Source organism: Notamacropus eugenii, chromosome 1 (assembly GCF_028372415.1).
Source record: "Notamacropus eugenii isolate mMacEug1 chromosome 1, mMacEug1.pri_v2, whole genome shotgun sequence".
Classification (NCBI taxonomy): domain Eukaryota; kingdom Metazoa; phylum Chordata; class Mammalia; order Diprotodontia; family Macropodidae; genus Notamacropus; species Notamacropus eugenii.
In genome coordinates this window covers 679,526,766-679,542,060 of record NC_092872.1, presented here as the reverse complement: position 1 = coordinate 679,542,060, position 15,295 = coordinate 679,526,766, and the positions used below count along the sequence as shown (strand labels likewise).

Sequence of the window (15,295 nt, the reverse complement as noted above, 5' to 3'; positions counted from 1 at the left end):
AACCCCAGATAAAGGATGAACATTTCTATGTACTTTTGTTGACATCTATTCTGGTGTACTATGGCTTGTCCCTGTAAGAATACAACCCAGAAAACACCTGTAAAAGTCTAGATATCATAAGTCTATATGGAACCTCAAAGCAGATTCAAAATGACAATGGGTCACATTTCAATGGTAATAAAAAGAGATATTGTGTATTAAACAACATAGAATGGATATAACATTCCATATTACCCACAAGCGCCTGGGTTAATTGAAAGAATGAATGGATTATTGGAAGAACAGTTGAGGAAGTTAAGTTTTATTATCATGAGGGATCTAAGAGGGAGTCTAATTTGATAGAGGACTTAGATGTTATTCTATTTTGGTTGAATGATCTCAAAAGAAGAATGGAAAGGTGGGGAGGAGGAAAAATGAACTGGGGGGGAGGAAGAGGAAGAATACGAAAAGCTATCTCACATAAATGGGGTGCACAAGGAAGAGTTTTTACAATAAAAGATGCAGTCGAGGAGAGGATAACACTTGAACTTTTATCAGAATGGTTTAAAGGAATGAAGAATACACATGAACTCAGTTCAGCACAGAAATTCATCTTACCCAGGAGGGAAGCAGAAGAAAGGAGAAAATAAGAGAAAAGTGGAGGTGGTGGAATTGGAATTAAAGGAAAGGTAAATAAATGGAGGGAATGGTCAGAAACAAAACAGACTCTGAAAAACTCTTCAAACTGGTAAAAAAAGGGAGAGAAAAATAACTATAAAAATAGAATGGAAGGAACTAAATAACAGGTATAAATGTGAACGTGAAAAGGATGAACTCATTCATAAAATTGAAGAATGTGGCAGAATGGATTAGGAACCAGTTTAACAACATGCTGTTTATAAGGAACATACCTGAAAAATAAAGATATACAGAGAATTATGGGGGCTAAAGCAGAATCTAGTATTCTTCAATTATTGTTTAAAAAAAATCAGGTATGGTAAACATGATCTCAGATACAGCAAAAGCAAAAATAGACCTAATTAAAATACATAAACAGGGAAACTTCATTTTGCCATAGATGTCATAAACAATTAATATCAGATTTAAACATATATGCATCAAATTGCATAGTATCAAAATTATTAAGGGAAAATTTAAATGAGTTACAGGAGGAAACAGCTAAACTATATTAGTAATTAACTTCAAGTCACACCCTCACATACAGATACATCTAAATAAATAATATTAATAACAAATTTGGTGCTCATGGTTTAGTTGAGTCAATATAAGAAAAATGACAATACTACCCAAAATAATTCATATTTTTAGTATTATGCTAATAAATTTATAGGCACAGCTAGATGGCACAGTGGACAGAGTGCTGGACCTGGAATCAGAAAACCAGATTTAAGTTTGGTCTCAGACCCTTACTAGTTGTGTGACCCTGGAAAAGTCACTTAACCTAGTTTGCCTAAGTATCTTCATCTGTAAAACAAGCTGGAGAGGCAAATGAAAAACTGCTCCAATGTCTTTGCCAAGAAAACTACAAATGAGATCACAATGAGTAGGACATGATAGAACAACAACAAAACAACAACAACAAAAATAAAATATTCCTCCAGTTAATTACATAGCTTTCACCAGTTCAATCCAATGCACGTTGACAGGTTTGTATGTCAAACTGCCGTTATTTATTTTATTGTGTTTTTTTTTCCAAAAAATCAGGGTCTAGCTTTATTTATGAGTTCATTTTCTACTTTCAATTTTATTAATTTCTCCTTTGATTTTTAGGATTTCTATTTTGATATTTAATTGGGGTTTTAACATTTTATTGGTTATTATATTTTCAAATACATTTCCAATTTGTTGATCTGCTTTCTTTTTTTTTTTTTTTTTGATGTAAGCATTCAGAGATATAAATTTTCTCCAAGTTCCCCTTGGAGACATCCTGCAAATTGGATTTTTAGAAAAGAAAAACAGGTTATTGGGATCAAAAACTTAAAAGGTGAATCCATAATGAAGAAGATAAAAGCAATTATTAGGACCTATTTTGCCCAACCACATGCCAATATGACTGATAATCTAAATGAAATAGATGAAGATTTACAAAAATCTAAATTGTTCAGATTAACAGAACAGGAAATAGGATGCTTATATAACTCTATGTTAGAAAAAGAGATTGAACAAGCCATAAATGAATTCCATAAGGGGAAAAAAGGAGCCTATGGATTTACCATAAATTCTACCAAACATTTAAAGGACAATCAATTCCAATACTATATAAATTGTTTGAAAAAATGGGTAAAGTCCTACTTTCTATGACAGAAATATGGTATTGATATCTAAACCAAAGAGAGTCAAAACAGAAAAAGAAAAATACAGACCAATCTCCCTACTGAATATTGATGAAAAATTATTTAATAAATACTACCAAGGAGATTACAGCAATATATCACAAAGATCATGAATTATGATCAGGCTGGATTTATGTCAAGAATGCAAGGCCAGTTAAATATAAGAGAAATTATAAGCATAATTAACAGTATCAATAACAAAAACAACAAAAATCATATGATTTCTATATATGTAGAAAAAAAACTTTTGAGAGAAATACAATACCCATCACTGTTTAAAAAACACACCAGAAAACACAGAAATAAATGAAGCTTTGCTTAAAATGAAAACCAGTATCCATCTGGAATCAAGAGAAAGAGTTCTCTTTAATGGGGATAAGCTATAATTATTTCCAATAAGATCATGTGTAAAGCAAGAATATTCATTTTCACAATTACTATTTAATATTGTACTAGACTCCTTCTAGATCATTGCTTTGTTGTGACGGAGGGACTTGTGTAACTCAATGAAAGTATGAGCTATAACATTCAGGGTTACCCAAGATGGATAGATCATGATAGAGAGTTCTGATAAAAGATTATCCATTGGAGAAGGAATAGCAAATGACTCCCCTATCTTTGCCAAGAAAATATCATGGACAGTGTTAAAATTATAGAAGACATGACACTAGAAGATGAGACCCTTAGATTGGAAGGTGTCCAGCATACTACTGGGGAAAAGTGAAAGACAACTACATGTAGCTCCAGAAAGAATGAAGCAACTGGGCCAAAGCCAAAAGAATGCTGTGATTGTGAGTGGTCATGAAAGAAAAGTCTGATGTTAAGATAAATATTACATAGGAAACTGGAATGTAAGATCTATGAAACAACATAAGCAGGATGTGGTCAAAAGGGAGAGGGAAAGATTAAACATCAACATTGGAAGGGGCAGTCAGTAAACTTAAATGGATGGGAATGAATGAATTTAATTCAGGTAATCATTACATATACAACTATGGACAAGAATTCCTTAGAAGAAATGGAATGGCCCTTATAATCTATGTATGGACAAGAAAAGTAGTACTGAAAAATCACAAAATGATATCTGTTTGAATCCAAGGCAAACCATCCAACATCACAGTATTGCAAGTCTATGCTCCAAATGCTGATGCTGAAGAGACCAAAGTTGATCAGTTCCATGAAAAGCTACAACATCTTCTAGAAATAATACCTGTTCAAAAAGAGATTTGTATAGGGGATTGGAATGCTAAAGAAGGAAATCAAAAGATAATTGGAATAACAGGCAAGTTTTTCCTTGGAATAATAAAATGAAACAGAGCAAAGACTAATAGAGTTTTGTCAAAATAACTCACTGGTCATAGCAAACACTTTATCAATAATCCAAAAAGTAACTCTATACATGGACATCACCAGATGATCAATATCAAATCAGATTGATAATATCTTTCCAACCAAAGGTGGAGAAGGCTCTCTGCAGTCAGTGAAAACAAGACCCAGAGCTTAGTGTGGCTCAGATCATAAGCTTATTATTGCAAAATTCAGACTTAAATTGAAGAAAGTAGAGGTAAAATAATCAGAATGTATAGGTATGATCTAAATAACAACCCTTATGAATATGAAATGGAAATTATTAACAAATTTAAGGGATTAGATCTGGTAGAGAGAGTGCCTGAAGAACCATGGACAGAAGTTTAAAATATTTTGTACAGGAGGCAACAACAAAAAACATTCCAAAGAAAAAGAAAAGCCAAAAAGCAAAGCAGCTTTACAAATAGCTAAGGAAAGAAAGAAAGGGAAAGGGAAAAGTATACCCAGCTGAATGCAAAATTCCAGTGGATATAGCAAGGAGAGATAAGATTTTCTTGAATGAGCAATGAGAAGAAATAGGAAAAAACAACAGAATGAGAAAGACAAGAGATCTCTTTAAGAAAATTAGAGATATCAAGGGAACATTTCATGTAAAAATGGCCATGATAAAAGATAAAAGTGTAGGGACTTAACAGAAGTAGAAGAGATGAAGGAGAGGTGGCAAGAATATGCAAAAGTACTAGACAAAAAACATCTTAACATTACTGATAACCATGGTGGTATGGTTACCAATTTAGAGCTAGACATCCTGGAGAATGATGGCAAATGGCTTTAGAAAGCATTGTTAACAATAAGGCTAGTGGAGGTGATTGAATTCCAGCTGAGGTATTTAAAATCCTTTAAAAGATGATGCTGTTAAAGTGTTGCATTCAATATGATAGCTTATTTGAAAAACTTAAGCGGCCACTGGACTGGAAAATATCAGTTTACTTCCCAATCCTAAAGGGTAATACCAAATAATGTTCAAATTACCAAACAATAGCACTAATTTCACATACCAGCAAGGATATGCTTAAGATTCTGAAAGCTAGGCTTCAGAAATATGTGAACTAAGAAGTACCACCAGTGCAGGTTGGTTTTCAAAGAGGCAGAAGAGCTAGCAAACTGCAAACTTTCACTGTGTCATGGAGAAGGTAAGGGAGTTCCAGAAAAATATTGACTTCTGCTTTATTGACTACTCTAAAGCTTTTGACTGTGTGGATCACAAGAAAATGTTTCAAATTCTCAAAAGTATAGGAGTATCCAATCATATTACTTGTCTCCTGAGGAACCTGTATGTGGGTTAAGAAGCAACAGTTAGGACCAACCATAAAATAGCTGATTGGTTTGATTGAGAAAGGAGTATGACAATACTATATATTGTCACTTTATTTATTTAGCTTATATGCAGAGTACATCATGTGAAATGCCAGGCTGTATCAATCAAAAGCTGGAATTAAGGTTGACAGGAGAAGCATCAACAATCTCAGATATGTAGACAATACCACTCTGATGCAGAAAGTGAAGAAGAATTAAGAAGCTTCTTGATAAAGGTAAAAAAGAAAGTGCAAGAGCTGACTTGAAGCTTAACATTAAAAAAACTAAGATCTTGACAACTGATCCCATCACTTACTGGCAAATAGAAGAAGAAGAAATGGAAGCAGTGTAAGATTTATATTCTTGGGTGTCAAAGATCACTGCAAATGGCAACTGCAGCCATTAAAAACTATGGCAAATCTGAACAGAATACTAAATAGCAGAAACATCACCTTTTTGACAAATGTCTGTATAGTCAAAGCTATGGCTTTTTTCCAGTAGTAATGAATGGCCGAGAGAGTTGGACTACAAGCAGAGGTAAGTGCCACAGAATTGTTGTTTTTGAATTGTGTTGCTAGAAAAGACTTGAGGGTCCCTTGGACAGGAAGGAGATCAAATCAGTAAACACTTAAAGAAATAAACTATTCACTGGAAGGTCAAATACTGAAGCTGAAGCTTAAAGAAGGGAAAGAATTTGAAGAACAATTTGGATTTTTTTGAAAAATAAATTTTAATTTAAATTGAATATTTAGGATACCTTTTAAAGAAAAATAAGGAGCAGAAGATATAACAGATCTTGGGAGACTGACAGACTGATTCACAAAGATTAAACGTTCAGATAACTGTCCCTATGAGGGTATGATCCAGGAATATCAGGTGTGGTTCTAATAAAAAGTACTACTATACTACAAATAAGAGGATGATCAGAATGGAGGATACTTTCAAAGCCCCAAAGGTAGAGTAAAAGTGCAAACACTTCTGCAAACACTTAAAATGTCTGGTCCAGAGAGAACATCTTGCTGGGGGACAGAGGAAAGGAATCTGAATACAAGAAAATCCTCAAATTTGTCACTAATGAATTTCTCAGGGACCAAAGGTCTCCAGGGCTTAGAACACTGAAGAAAAGGAGAAACCCATGGTAAAAGCAAGGAATCATGTAGATAGCAGAGAAGACAGCAAGAGTAAGGAACAATATCCCAGAGCTCCATTCAGGCTATCCAGGTAAGTTGAAAAGCTGGGAATTTTACTGTCTAGATTCCTGATTCTATAACATACATTCCTTATCTATCTGAATTCTGTTCTTTTCTTTCCAAAGATACTGCTTTATACACTTACATACATACATACACACACACACACACACACACATACACACACACACACACACCCCTCACATGGCTCCATATGGCCTCTAGGATAAAATATAAAATCTTTATTCTGATGTTCAAGGCTTTCCATCACTTATTTCCAAACTATTTTTCCAGAATAACTTCACATGACTTGACTTCACATTCAGTGTTCCAGTCAAACTGACCTACTAGCTACTCCTCAGATTCAACATTCTGTCTCCCACCTCTATGCATTCTCACAAGTCATTATATATGCCTGGAATATATTCTTTCCACATCTTCACTTGTCTGAATCCTTATTACTCTTCAAAATTCTCCAAGTATGGTTGCCTAATGCTGCCAGATATAAGTGCATCCTTCTACCTCAAATTTCTTTCCGTTATAAATGAGACATATAAGTGTGGAATGGAATCTCTCTGAGTTTTGGAATTTTATCTTTAAGCCTAATATACTGAATGCACTAGTAGATGCCTGACAAATATTTATTGAATTAAAATAAATTGAAATTTTCCTCTGAAAAGCATCACTGATCCAAGACCAGGCAGGATGACTTTCTTGTTCCCTCTTGCTTTCATCCCCTCTCATTTTTTTCCACAACTATTATCACCCCCTGTCTCTCACAATTCAGATTCTGAGAAAGGAGAGTTTGACTTCAGTGAAGTGTACAAGTCAGGGTGTAGGGAGAGGGAAGGAAGAAGGACAAATAATGTCATACTCTAGGTCCCTAGCAGCAAAAAATGGCAGAAGGCATCTTAGACAAGGATCTACAGAACCACAACAAAAAGTGAAGTCAAATGCCATGCTTCATACAGGTCAATCACCATAATGACTTCCCTGGAGTCAATTCAATCAGGAAATTGAAATTCATATTAAAAATAGTGATGGCAATTAGCTAAGGTTTATATAGTGCCTACTATGTTCCAGGCACCATGATAAACATTTTACAATTATTCTTTCATTAGATCCTTGCAATAACTACAGGAGGCAGGTGCTATTATTATCCCCATTTGATAGATGAGGAATCTGAGACAAACAGAGATTTCCTCAGCAAAGGTCACACAACTACTAAGTGTCTGGGGCTAGATTTGAACTAAGGTCTTCCTGATTCTAGGACCAGTACTCTTTTCACTGCACCACATAGCTATCTGAACCATTGACATCAGAGAACATCTAGCTGCTCTAGATGAGTTCAAGTCAACAAGAATAAATGAACTACTTCACAGCATAGCTAACAATGAGATTTCTTACCTACTTCGAAGATTGATGGTGAATAGGAAACACTGCAGAACTAGAGATGGCCAAGTGTCCCAATATTCACTACAAGAAAAACAAATGTGGATTTTTCAAACCAGAGTCAATTAGTTTCAACTTAATCCCAGCGGTTGAAGGGAAACCTGAATAGAGAAATGATTCCTAAGCACATGGTAAGAGAATCACCATTTACTATAACATTGCACGAGTTCATCAAAAGCAAATCATAATACCACACCAATCCCATTTTGTTGGTGATATATTTCCCAAAAGATTAGAGGAGGGAAATACTGCAAGCTTGATATGCTCAGATTTCAGCAAGTCATCTGACACAGTCTCTGAAGATATGGATTAGATCAGAGATGCCAAATTTGTGCCAGGGGCATGTAACCCACAATACTTCTAGTGGGACCCCAACCAGATTAAAGTGTAATTGCGAAATGTTTAACAAAGCAAGTAAAAATGCAATAAAATAGATACTTTTAATTTGCAGTTTTCTAAGTCAATATGAAGCCCACAGGAATTCATTGCTATTTGAGTTTGATCCCACTGGATTAGCTAATATAGTTATCTAGGTTCAGAATTCATCATCTCAGTAGAGCCAGAGTGCTCACTGATGAGCCAATGTTAACCTAGAGGGCAGTCTCTTGGGCTGTACCCCTAAGTCCTTTCTTTGGCCCTGTTCTTCTAATATTTTTATCAAGATGAGTGAAGACATAGACAGGATGATTTTAATCTAAAATGAAGTTTAATAGAGATAAAATGTCTTTCATGGTGGTTCAAAACATCAACTGCACAGCTTACAAATATACATTGGGGAAAACATAAATAGAAAGCACATCATGTGCTAAAGACCTTAGGATTTTATGTGACTCTAAGCATTTATTCAGATCAATACATTGTCACATACACAAAAATAAATGTAATCTTGAGCTATCATTAATATAAGTATAGTGTCCAGAGTAAGAAATATTCTCGTCCCACAGTTCTCTACCTGTTCAGACAACATCTACGGTATTCTGGTTATTTCTGGAAGTTGTGTAAAAGAGAAAAGCAATGACAAACAATACAATATCCAGAAGAGGGAAAATGAAATAGTGAGCACAATTTAAAATATGCAACATCAAAAAATCACAGAATCTCTGACTTAGGAGGCACCTCAGAAGACATCTAGTGAAATTTATAACTGTTCACAAATTCCCTTCACAATATCCCCGGAAGATGTTCTTCATCTGAAAACTTTTTAAAAGAATTTGAAACCAGAACAATTAACTCCACATTCATTGTTCCTTCCACTATATCATATAGTCTAGCTGGCTCATCTGAAGGTACCAGATATATTTAGTCTAGAAGAGAGATGCATCATTTATGCATCTTTTATCAAATATTTTAGAGACTGGGCTGTATTGAGGTATTTAACATCTGATTTGACCCACAGTATAAAATCAGATTCAGTGGGTTAAAATTACAAAGAGATATATTTTGGCTCAAAAGAATAACTTTTTAACCTATTAGAGCTGCTCATAAATGATTTGAGTTATATTAGGGGACTGTGCATGTTCACCAGAGAGCTGAGGCAAACAGGGTTAAGTGACTTGCCCTGAAACATACAACTAGTAAGTATCTGAGGCCAGATTTGAACTCAGGTCTTCATGACTCCAGGCCTGGCACTCTATCCACAGATAAGGCATCTTGGAGAAAATGCACAAGACATTTGCTTTTCTGCTTCCTTAATTAAAAATACTTACTCTGCTCTCGGTTGGTTGGTTGGTCATTGCCCTTCATTCTTGAAGAGGGCCAAAATGACATCACCATGTTAGTCAAGTTACAGTGTATCTAACTGTGGCTGATCAGATCAATACAAGCTCAGAAGACTCTACTACAGGTCAGGCACAAGTAGTCCATGTGAACATTTAGGGTGGATTCCCTAAATTTGTGCATCTCATGTTTCTTTTGAACTACTTCAGTTCTGCTTTGCTCATAGAGCACAGCTTCTCTTTAGTTGCACAATAAAATCCAAAGTTCTTCAGAGAGACCTTGAGAGTGTCCTTATATCGCTTCTTCTGACCACCATGTGAGTGCTTGACTTGTGTGAGTTCTCCATAAAATACCCTTTTGGGAACACCTAATTTTGACATTCGAACATGGTGGCCAGTCCCTTGAAGTTGCACTCTTTGGAGTAGAGTTTGAAGGCTTGGCAGTTTAGAAAGGACCTCAGTTGGTGATATTCAGGTGATATTCAGAATCTTCCTAAGACAATTCAAATGGAAGTGATTTGGTTTCCTGGCATGGCACTGGTATACCCTCCAGGTTTCATAGGCATACAACAATGAGGTCAGCACAATGGCTCTGTAGACCTTCAGTTTGGGAGTCAGTCTAATACCTCTTCTCTCCCACCCTTTCCTTTGGAGGCTCCCAAACACTAAGCTAGTTCTGGCAATGCGTGTGTCAACCTTAACATCTATATGTATATCCCTGGAAAGTATACTGCAAAGGTCAGTGAACTTATCCACAGCATTCAAAATTTGATAGTCTGGTTTCACTCAGGGCTGCTATTTAGATGTGGTACCTGCTGAGTTCCCTGAGAACAAGAGCTATTCATTTTTTCAGGCCAACTAGATTTTGTGTTCTCTAATTGTCTGCATATTCCATGTGCTGATGGTGAGTGGAATCATCTTTGCAAAGGTTTTTGTACATTTTTGTATGCATTTTTACTGTAGGGTGAGATCCCCACCTGCCTTAGTAAGTAGGCCAGGATTGGGTAAGAAGACAGTTTTTAGGGCACTTTTGCTAGCCCCTTCCTCACACCAGGAAGTGAATGGTACAGGCCTTAAAAGACTGTTCAGGTACCCAGGGGGCTACCAAATCTTATCGCTGCTTCCAGGGGGAGGATGACCCTGGACCACCTGTGTACAGGTTTGTGACAAGATCTTCCAGTGTATCTGCACCTGCTACTTTGTTACTTGTCTGTTGTCAGAGGACTTTGAGATAGGTAAAAACGGAAAAATAGTATGGGTGATGTCTTTTGATTCATGCACAAATTGGATTTAGTAAGGCAGAGTTGCACAACATCATCGACCTCACTCTCCCTTCCAAAGTCATAAAAGTCCAGTGGTGGGAGAGAGTCAAGATGACTGGTGATAGTTTGAGATGCAGTTTACAGGGCAGGATGTGTTATGGGAAGATGAGTACCTCTGGTGTGAGGGTAGCCAAGCCCTTTTCAGCTCTACTTTCTACTTTTGCTATCTACTTGGCTCTCAGCTCTCACCTGTAACTACAAGAATCTATACCATGCACAGTGGCCACACCCACAGTAAATCATCATGGCAGATGGACTATACCAGGAGGAAGGTAACAGAGGAGTCTCAAAACTATCAGTGAGCTAAAGGGGTGTATACTGCAAGCATGTGAAGACTTCCCCTAGTGCAATGAGCAGATGAAAACAATTTATTCCAACAACCATGAAGGCAGCTGGAACAGGTGCTGTAGAGCATTCAGAGTTTGGTTAGATGTCAGACACCAAGGTCATCCACTCTGCTCTCACATAACAGTGAGAGGCTAGCTTGGTAATAACTTTGTCAGGAAACTTTTTTCTTCCTGCTTTTGCACTTGAACAAAGGTAAGTCTACTGAGGAAAAAAAGAGACTGCTATACTCTTGAAAACTATTAACTACAGCTATTCCATTCTTCTCCTACTGTCTAGATGTACTATATTCCCAAATCATGAAGGAATGTGATTACTAGGAAAATAAGTTAGGCTTTATCTTCTGGGAGAAAGGGACAGATTGAACATTTTGAGAAAGATTAACTTGAAAATTAGGGTGATGTTGTTAATGAAGAACATAGCAACTGTGAAGATGAGTAGTTGGAATTTGTAGAAGCACAGAAGCTTATGGCTTAAAGTGATTTTAGAAGGCAACTAATTCAACCTCTTGCCCAATATAGGAATTTCTCTTAGAGGATTTCTGATAGGTGTTCATCCAGCAGACTTGAACACTTTCTGTGACAAGAGCTCACTGATTGTCAAGCCAGACTATCTCATTTTTGATCAGCTCCAATGCAGTGGCATGAACTTTGAAAAAGAGCAAGTCAATGGAAAGAGACTTGGATTAGGATGACCAATAAGCAGAACATTTAGTTTCTAATCCCATCTCAACCACCAGAACCTAGATCAAGTCACATCTCTAGATATCAGTTAGTCACTTATAAAAATTAGAAATCGTACTCAGTGATTTCTCAGGTTTCTTCGAGGTCTGAAATTCTGTGAACTATATGTCATTAACAAGGTACATTTACTGAAATTACTTTTCAAACAAATGATTGCGGAGGTTGTTTTCTTTCCGATGCAGCAAGTTCATGATGAAAAAGGGAACCAAACCATTATCTCTGAGTTTCTTCTCCTGGGCCTGCCTATCCAACCAGAGATGAAGGCTCCTTTCTATGCTCTCTTCTTGGCCATGTACCTTACTACAGTCCTTGGCAATATGCTCATCATCCTCTTGATACATGTGGATTCCCATCTACATACACCCATGTATCTGTTCCTCAGCAACCTGTCCTTCTCTGACATGTGCTTCTCTTCTGTGACCATCCCCAAACTGCTGGTAAACATGCAGAGCAAGAAACCAGCCATTCCCTATCCTGGCTGCCTGGCCCAGATGTACTTTTTTCTTTGCTTTGGAGACCTGGCAAGCTTCCTGCTGGTGGCCATGGCCTATGACCGCTATGTGGCCATCTGCCACCCACTGCACTACACTGTCATCATGAGCCCCAAGCTGTGCAGCTCTCTCGTGCTGCTTTCCTGGGTCCTTACTGCCTTCCATGCCTTGCTGCACACCCTACTCATGTCCAGATTATCCTTCTGTGCCAACAACATTATCCCCCACTTCTTCTGTGATATGTCTGCCTTACTGAAATTGGCCTGCTCAGACACCCAGACAAATGAGCTGGTAATCTTTGTCATGGGGGGGCTACTTTTGGTTGTGCCATTCCTCATAATTATCACATCTTATGCCCATATCCTCTTTTCCATACTCAGGGTGCCCTCTGTCAGAGGCATCCACAAGGCCTTTTCTACCTGTGGCTCTCACCTCACAGTAGTCTCTCTCTTCTATGGGACAGTCATTGGCCTCTACTTGTGCCCTTCAGCCAATAACTCTACAATAAAGGAGACAGTCATGTCAATCATGTACACTGGGGTAACACCAATGCTGAACCCCTTCATCTATAGTCTGAGGAATCAAGACATGAAAGAGGCCTTCAAGAAACTCCTGCAAGGAAGAAAACTTCCCTTCTCTCTAGAACTGTGATACTGATCACTGAATTTGAATTCTCACTTTCATAAATGAGTAAACTGATACCTAGAGAAATGATCTGATCTAGATTCTGGTGGTTGAGATGGGATTAGAACCTAGATGGCCTGCTTATTGGTCATCCTAATCCAAGTCTCTTTCTGTTGATGCTTCTAACACAATTCTTTACAATAACAATGAGAATTCATGGTTTGATAATAATGTGGAGAGTAGAAAAATATCCAATATTGTCTCCTTGTTTCCATTTCCTCTCATTCATTCCCATTTATCCTTTATTACCAAAGAACTCTTCCTTAAGTTCCCCTTTTATTATATCCCTCTCCTATTCAAATACTGTTCAATTTTCCAAGACTGACTTTTTTTGTCTTCTTTCCCCCTGCTCCTCTACATAATACTCTGTACTACACTCAGACTAGTCTCATCACAGTTCCTATTCTTATCTCTACTATTATCCACTTTCCCAGATAAAGTTCTCTCCCTTTCTTTTCTCAACATTCTCTGCCCTTCAAAGTCCAATTAAACTATTGTGCTATAAGAAATGATGAACAGGAAGACATCAGAGAGGCCTGGAAGGACTTACATGAACTTACATGCTGAATGAAAAGAGCAGAACAAAGAGAACTTTGTACATAACAACAACCACAGTGTGTGAGGAATTTTCTGGTAGACTTAGCCCTTGACAGCAATGCAAGGACCTAAAAATTTCCAGTGGACTTGAGGCAAAACACCTTCCTCATCCAGAGAAAGAACTATAGAATTGGATCACAGAATGAAGCAGACCATTTTCTCTTGTGTTATGTTTTGTTTTGTTTTATGGTCTCTCTCATTCATTTTAATTCTTCTATGCAACATGACTAAGGTGAAAATGTATTTAAAAGGAATGTATGTGTAGAACACCATCTCAGGGAGGGAGTGGGGAGGGAGGGGAGAAGGACAAAAGGGAAAAAAATCTAAGATGTATGGAAGTGATTGTAGAAAACTGAAAACAAATAAAATAATTTTTTAAAAGTCCAATTCAAGGGGGAGGAGCCAAGATGGTGGAGTAGAAAGAAGCACATGCACTTAGCTCTTACCCCACAGCCCATAAAATACCTGTAAAGAAGAACTCTCAACAAATTCTAGAACAGCAGAAGCCACAGAACAATGGAGTGGAGGAGATTTCTGTCCCAGAGAGGCCTGAAAGACCAATGGGAAAGGTCTGTTGTCCAGTGGACACAGAGCAGAGCCCAACCCCGCCTTCACCACGTGGCATCAAAAGGAGCAGATCTGAGCAGGCTTCAGGGACAGAATCTCCAGCAGCAGCGCAGATCCCTCAACCCACAGGCGCCAAAGGTCAGCGAGAAGGTCTTTTCAGCTGACCGAGAGGGGCAGAGTGTCCCCATAACTCAGGCCTCCTCAGGCGTCAGCAGTAGAAGCAGCAGCAGACAAGGCTCCCAAAGCAGGCAGTAGCCCTCATCCATTGTTGAAGGTCTCACAGGAAAGCCCCTGAGGGAACTGAGCCCTGGGTGGCAGCCCTGCCTCCACCTGAGCAGCTGATCTTAATCTCACACTGAATAGCAGCCCTGCCCCCACCCCCTGCCAAAAGCCCCTGAGGCTTCAGAGCAGCTTATTTGAATCTCAGCCCCCAAGTGCTGGTTTGGCAGAACTGGAGGCGAGGTGGTAGTGGAGAAGAAACTCAGAAGTCAAGTAACTGGCTGGGAAAATGCCCAAAAAGGGGGAAAAAAATAAGACAAAGAAGGTTACTTTCTTGGGGAACAAGTGTCTCCCTCCATCCTTTCAGATGAGAAAGAACAAGGCATACTGTCAGAGGAAGTCAAGGCCTCTGCCTCCAAAGGGAACTGAAACTGAGCTCAAGCAATAGAAGACCTTAAAAAACAAGTTAGCAGTTTACTAAAGGAGAACCAAAGAAATGCTGAGGAAAATAACAGCTTTAAAAGAGGCTAACTCAATTGGAAAAAGAGGTCCAAAAAGCCAACAAGGACAAGGAGGTTTTAAAAAGCAGAATTAGCCAAATGGAGGAGAAGGTTCAAAAGCTCACTGAACAAAATAATAGGTTGAAAGAGAGAACTGAGTTCAGGGAAACGAATGACTTTGAGTTAAAGCAAGCAGTTAGTAAACAAAACCAAAAACTTGAAAAAAATAGAAGATAATGTGAAACTACTCACTGGAAAAACAACTGACCTGGAAAATAGATCCAGGAGAAATAATTAAAAAATTATAGGACTACCTGAAAGCCATGATCAAAAAAAGTGCCTAGACATTATCTTCCATGAAATTATCAAGGAAAAGGCCCTGATGTTCTAGAATCAGAGGGCAAAATGAATATTGAAAGAATTCACTGATCGCCTCCTGATAAAGAACTGAACAGAGAAACTCCTAGAAATAT

At 37.8% G+C, this 15,295-nt stretch overlaps 1 protein-coding gene across 1 annotated transcript; it reads left to right on the top strand.

The window, feature by feature from the left end:
- Positions 1 to 11,940: 11,940 nt before the first annotated feature.
- LOC140519561 (olfactory receptor-like protein DTMT) lies at positions 11,941 to 12,906 on the top strand. Its single transcript, XM_072632696.1, has one exon. It carries the CDS (start codon positions 11,941 to 11,943, stop codon positions 12,904 to 12,906), a length of 966 nt encoding a protein of 321 aa, XP_072488797.1.
- The last annotated feature ends 2,389 nt before the right edge of the window (positions 12,907 to 15,295 follow it).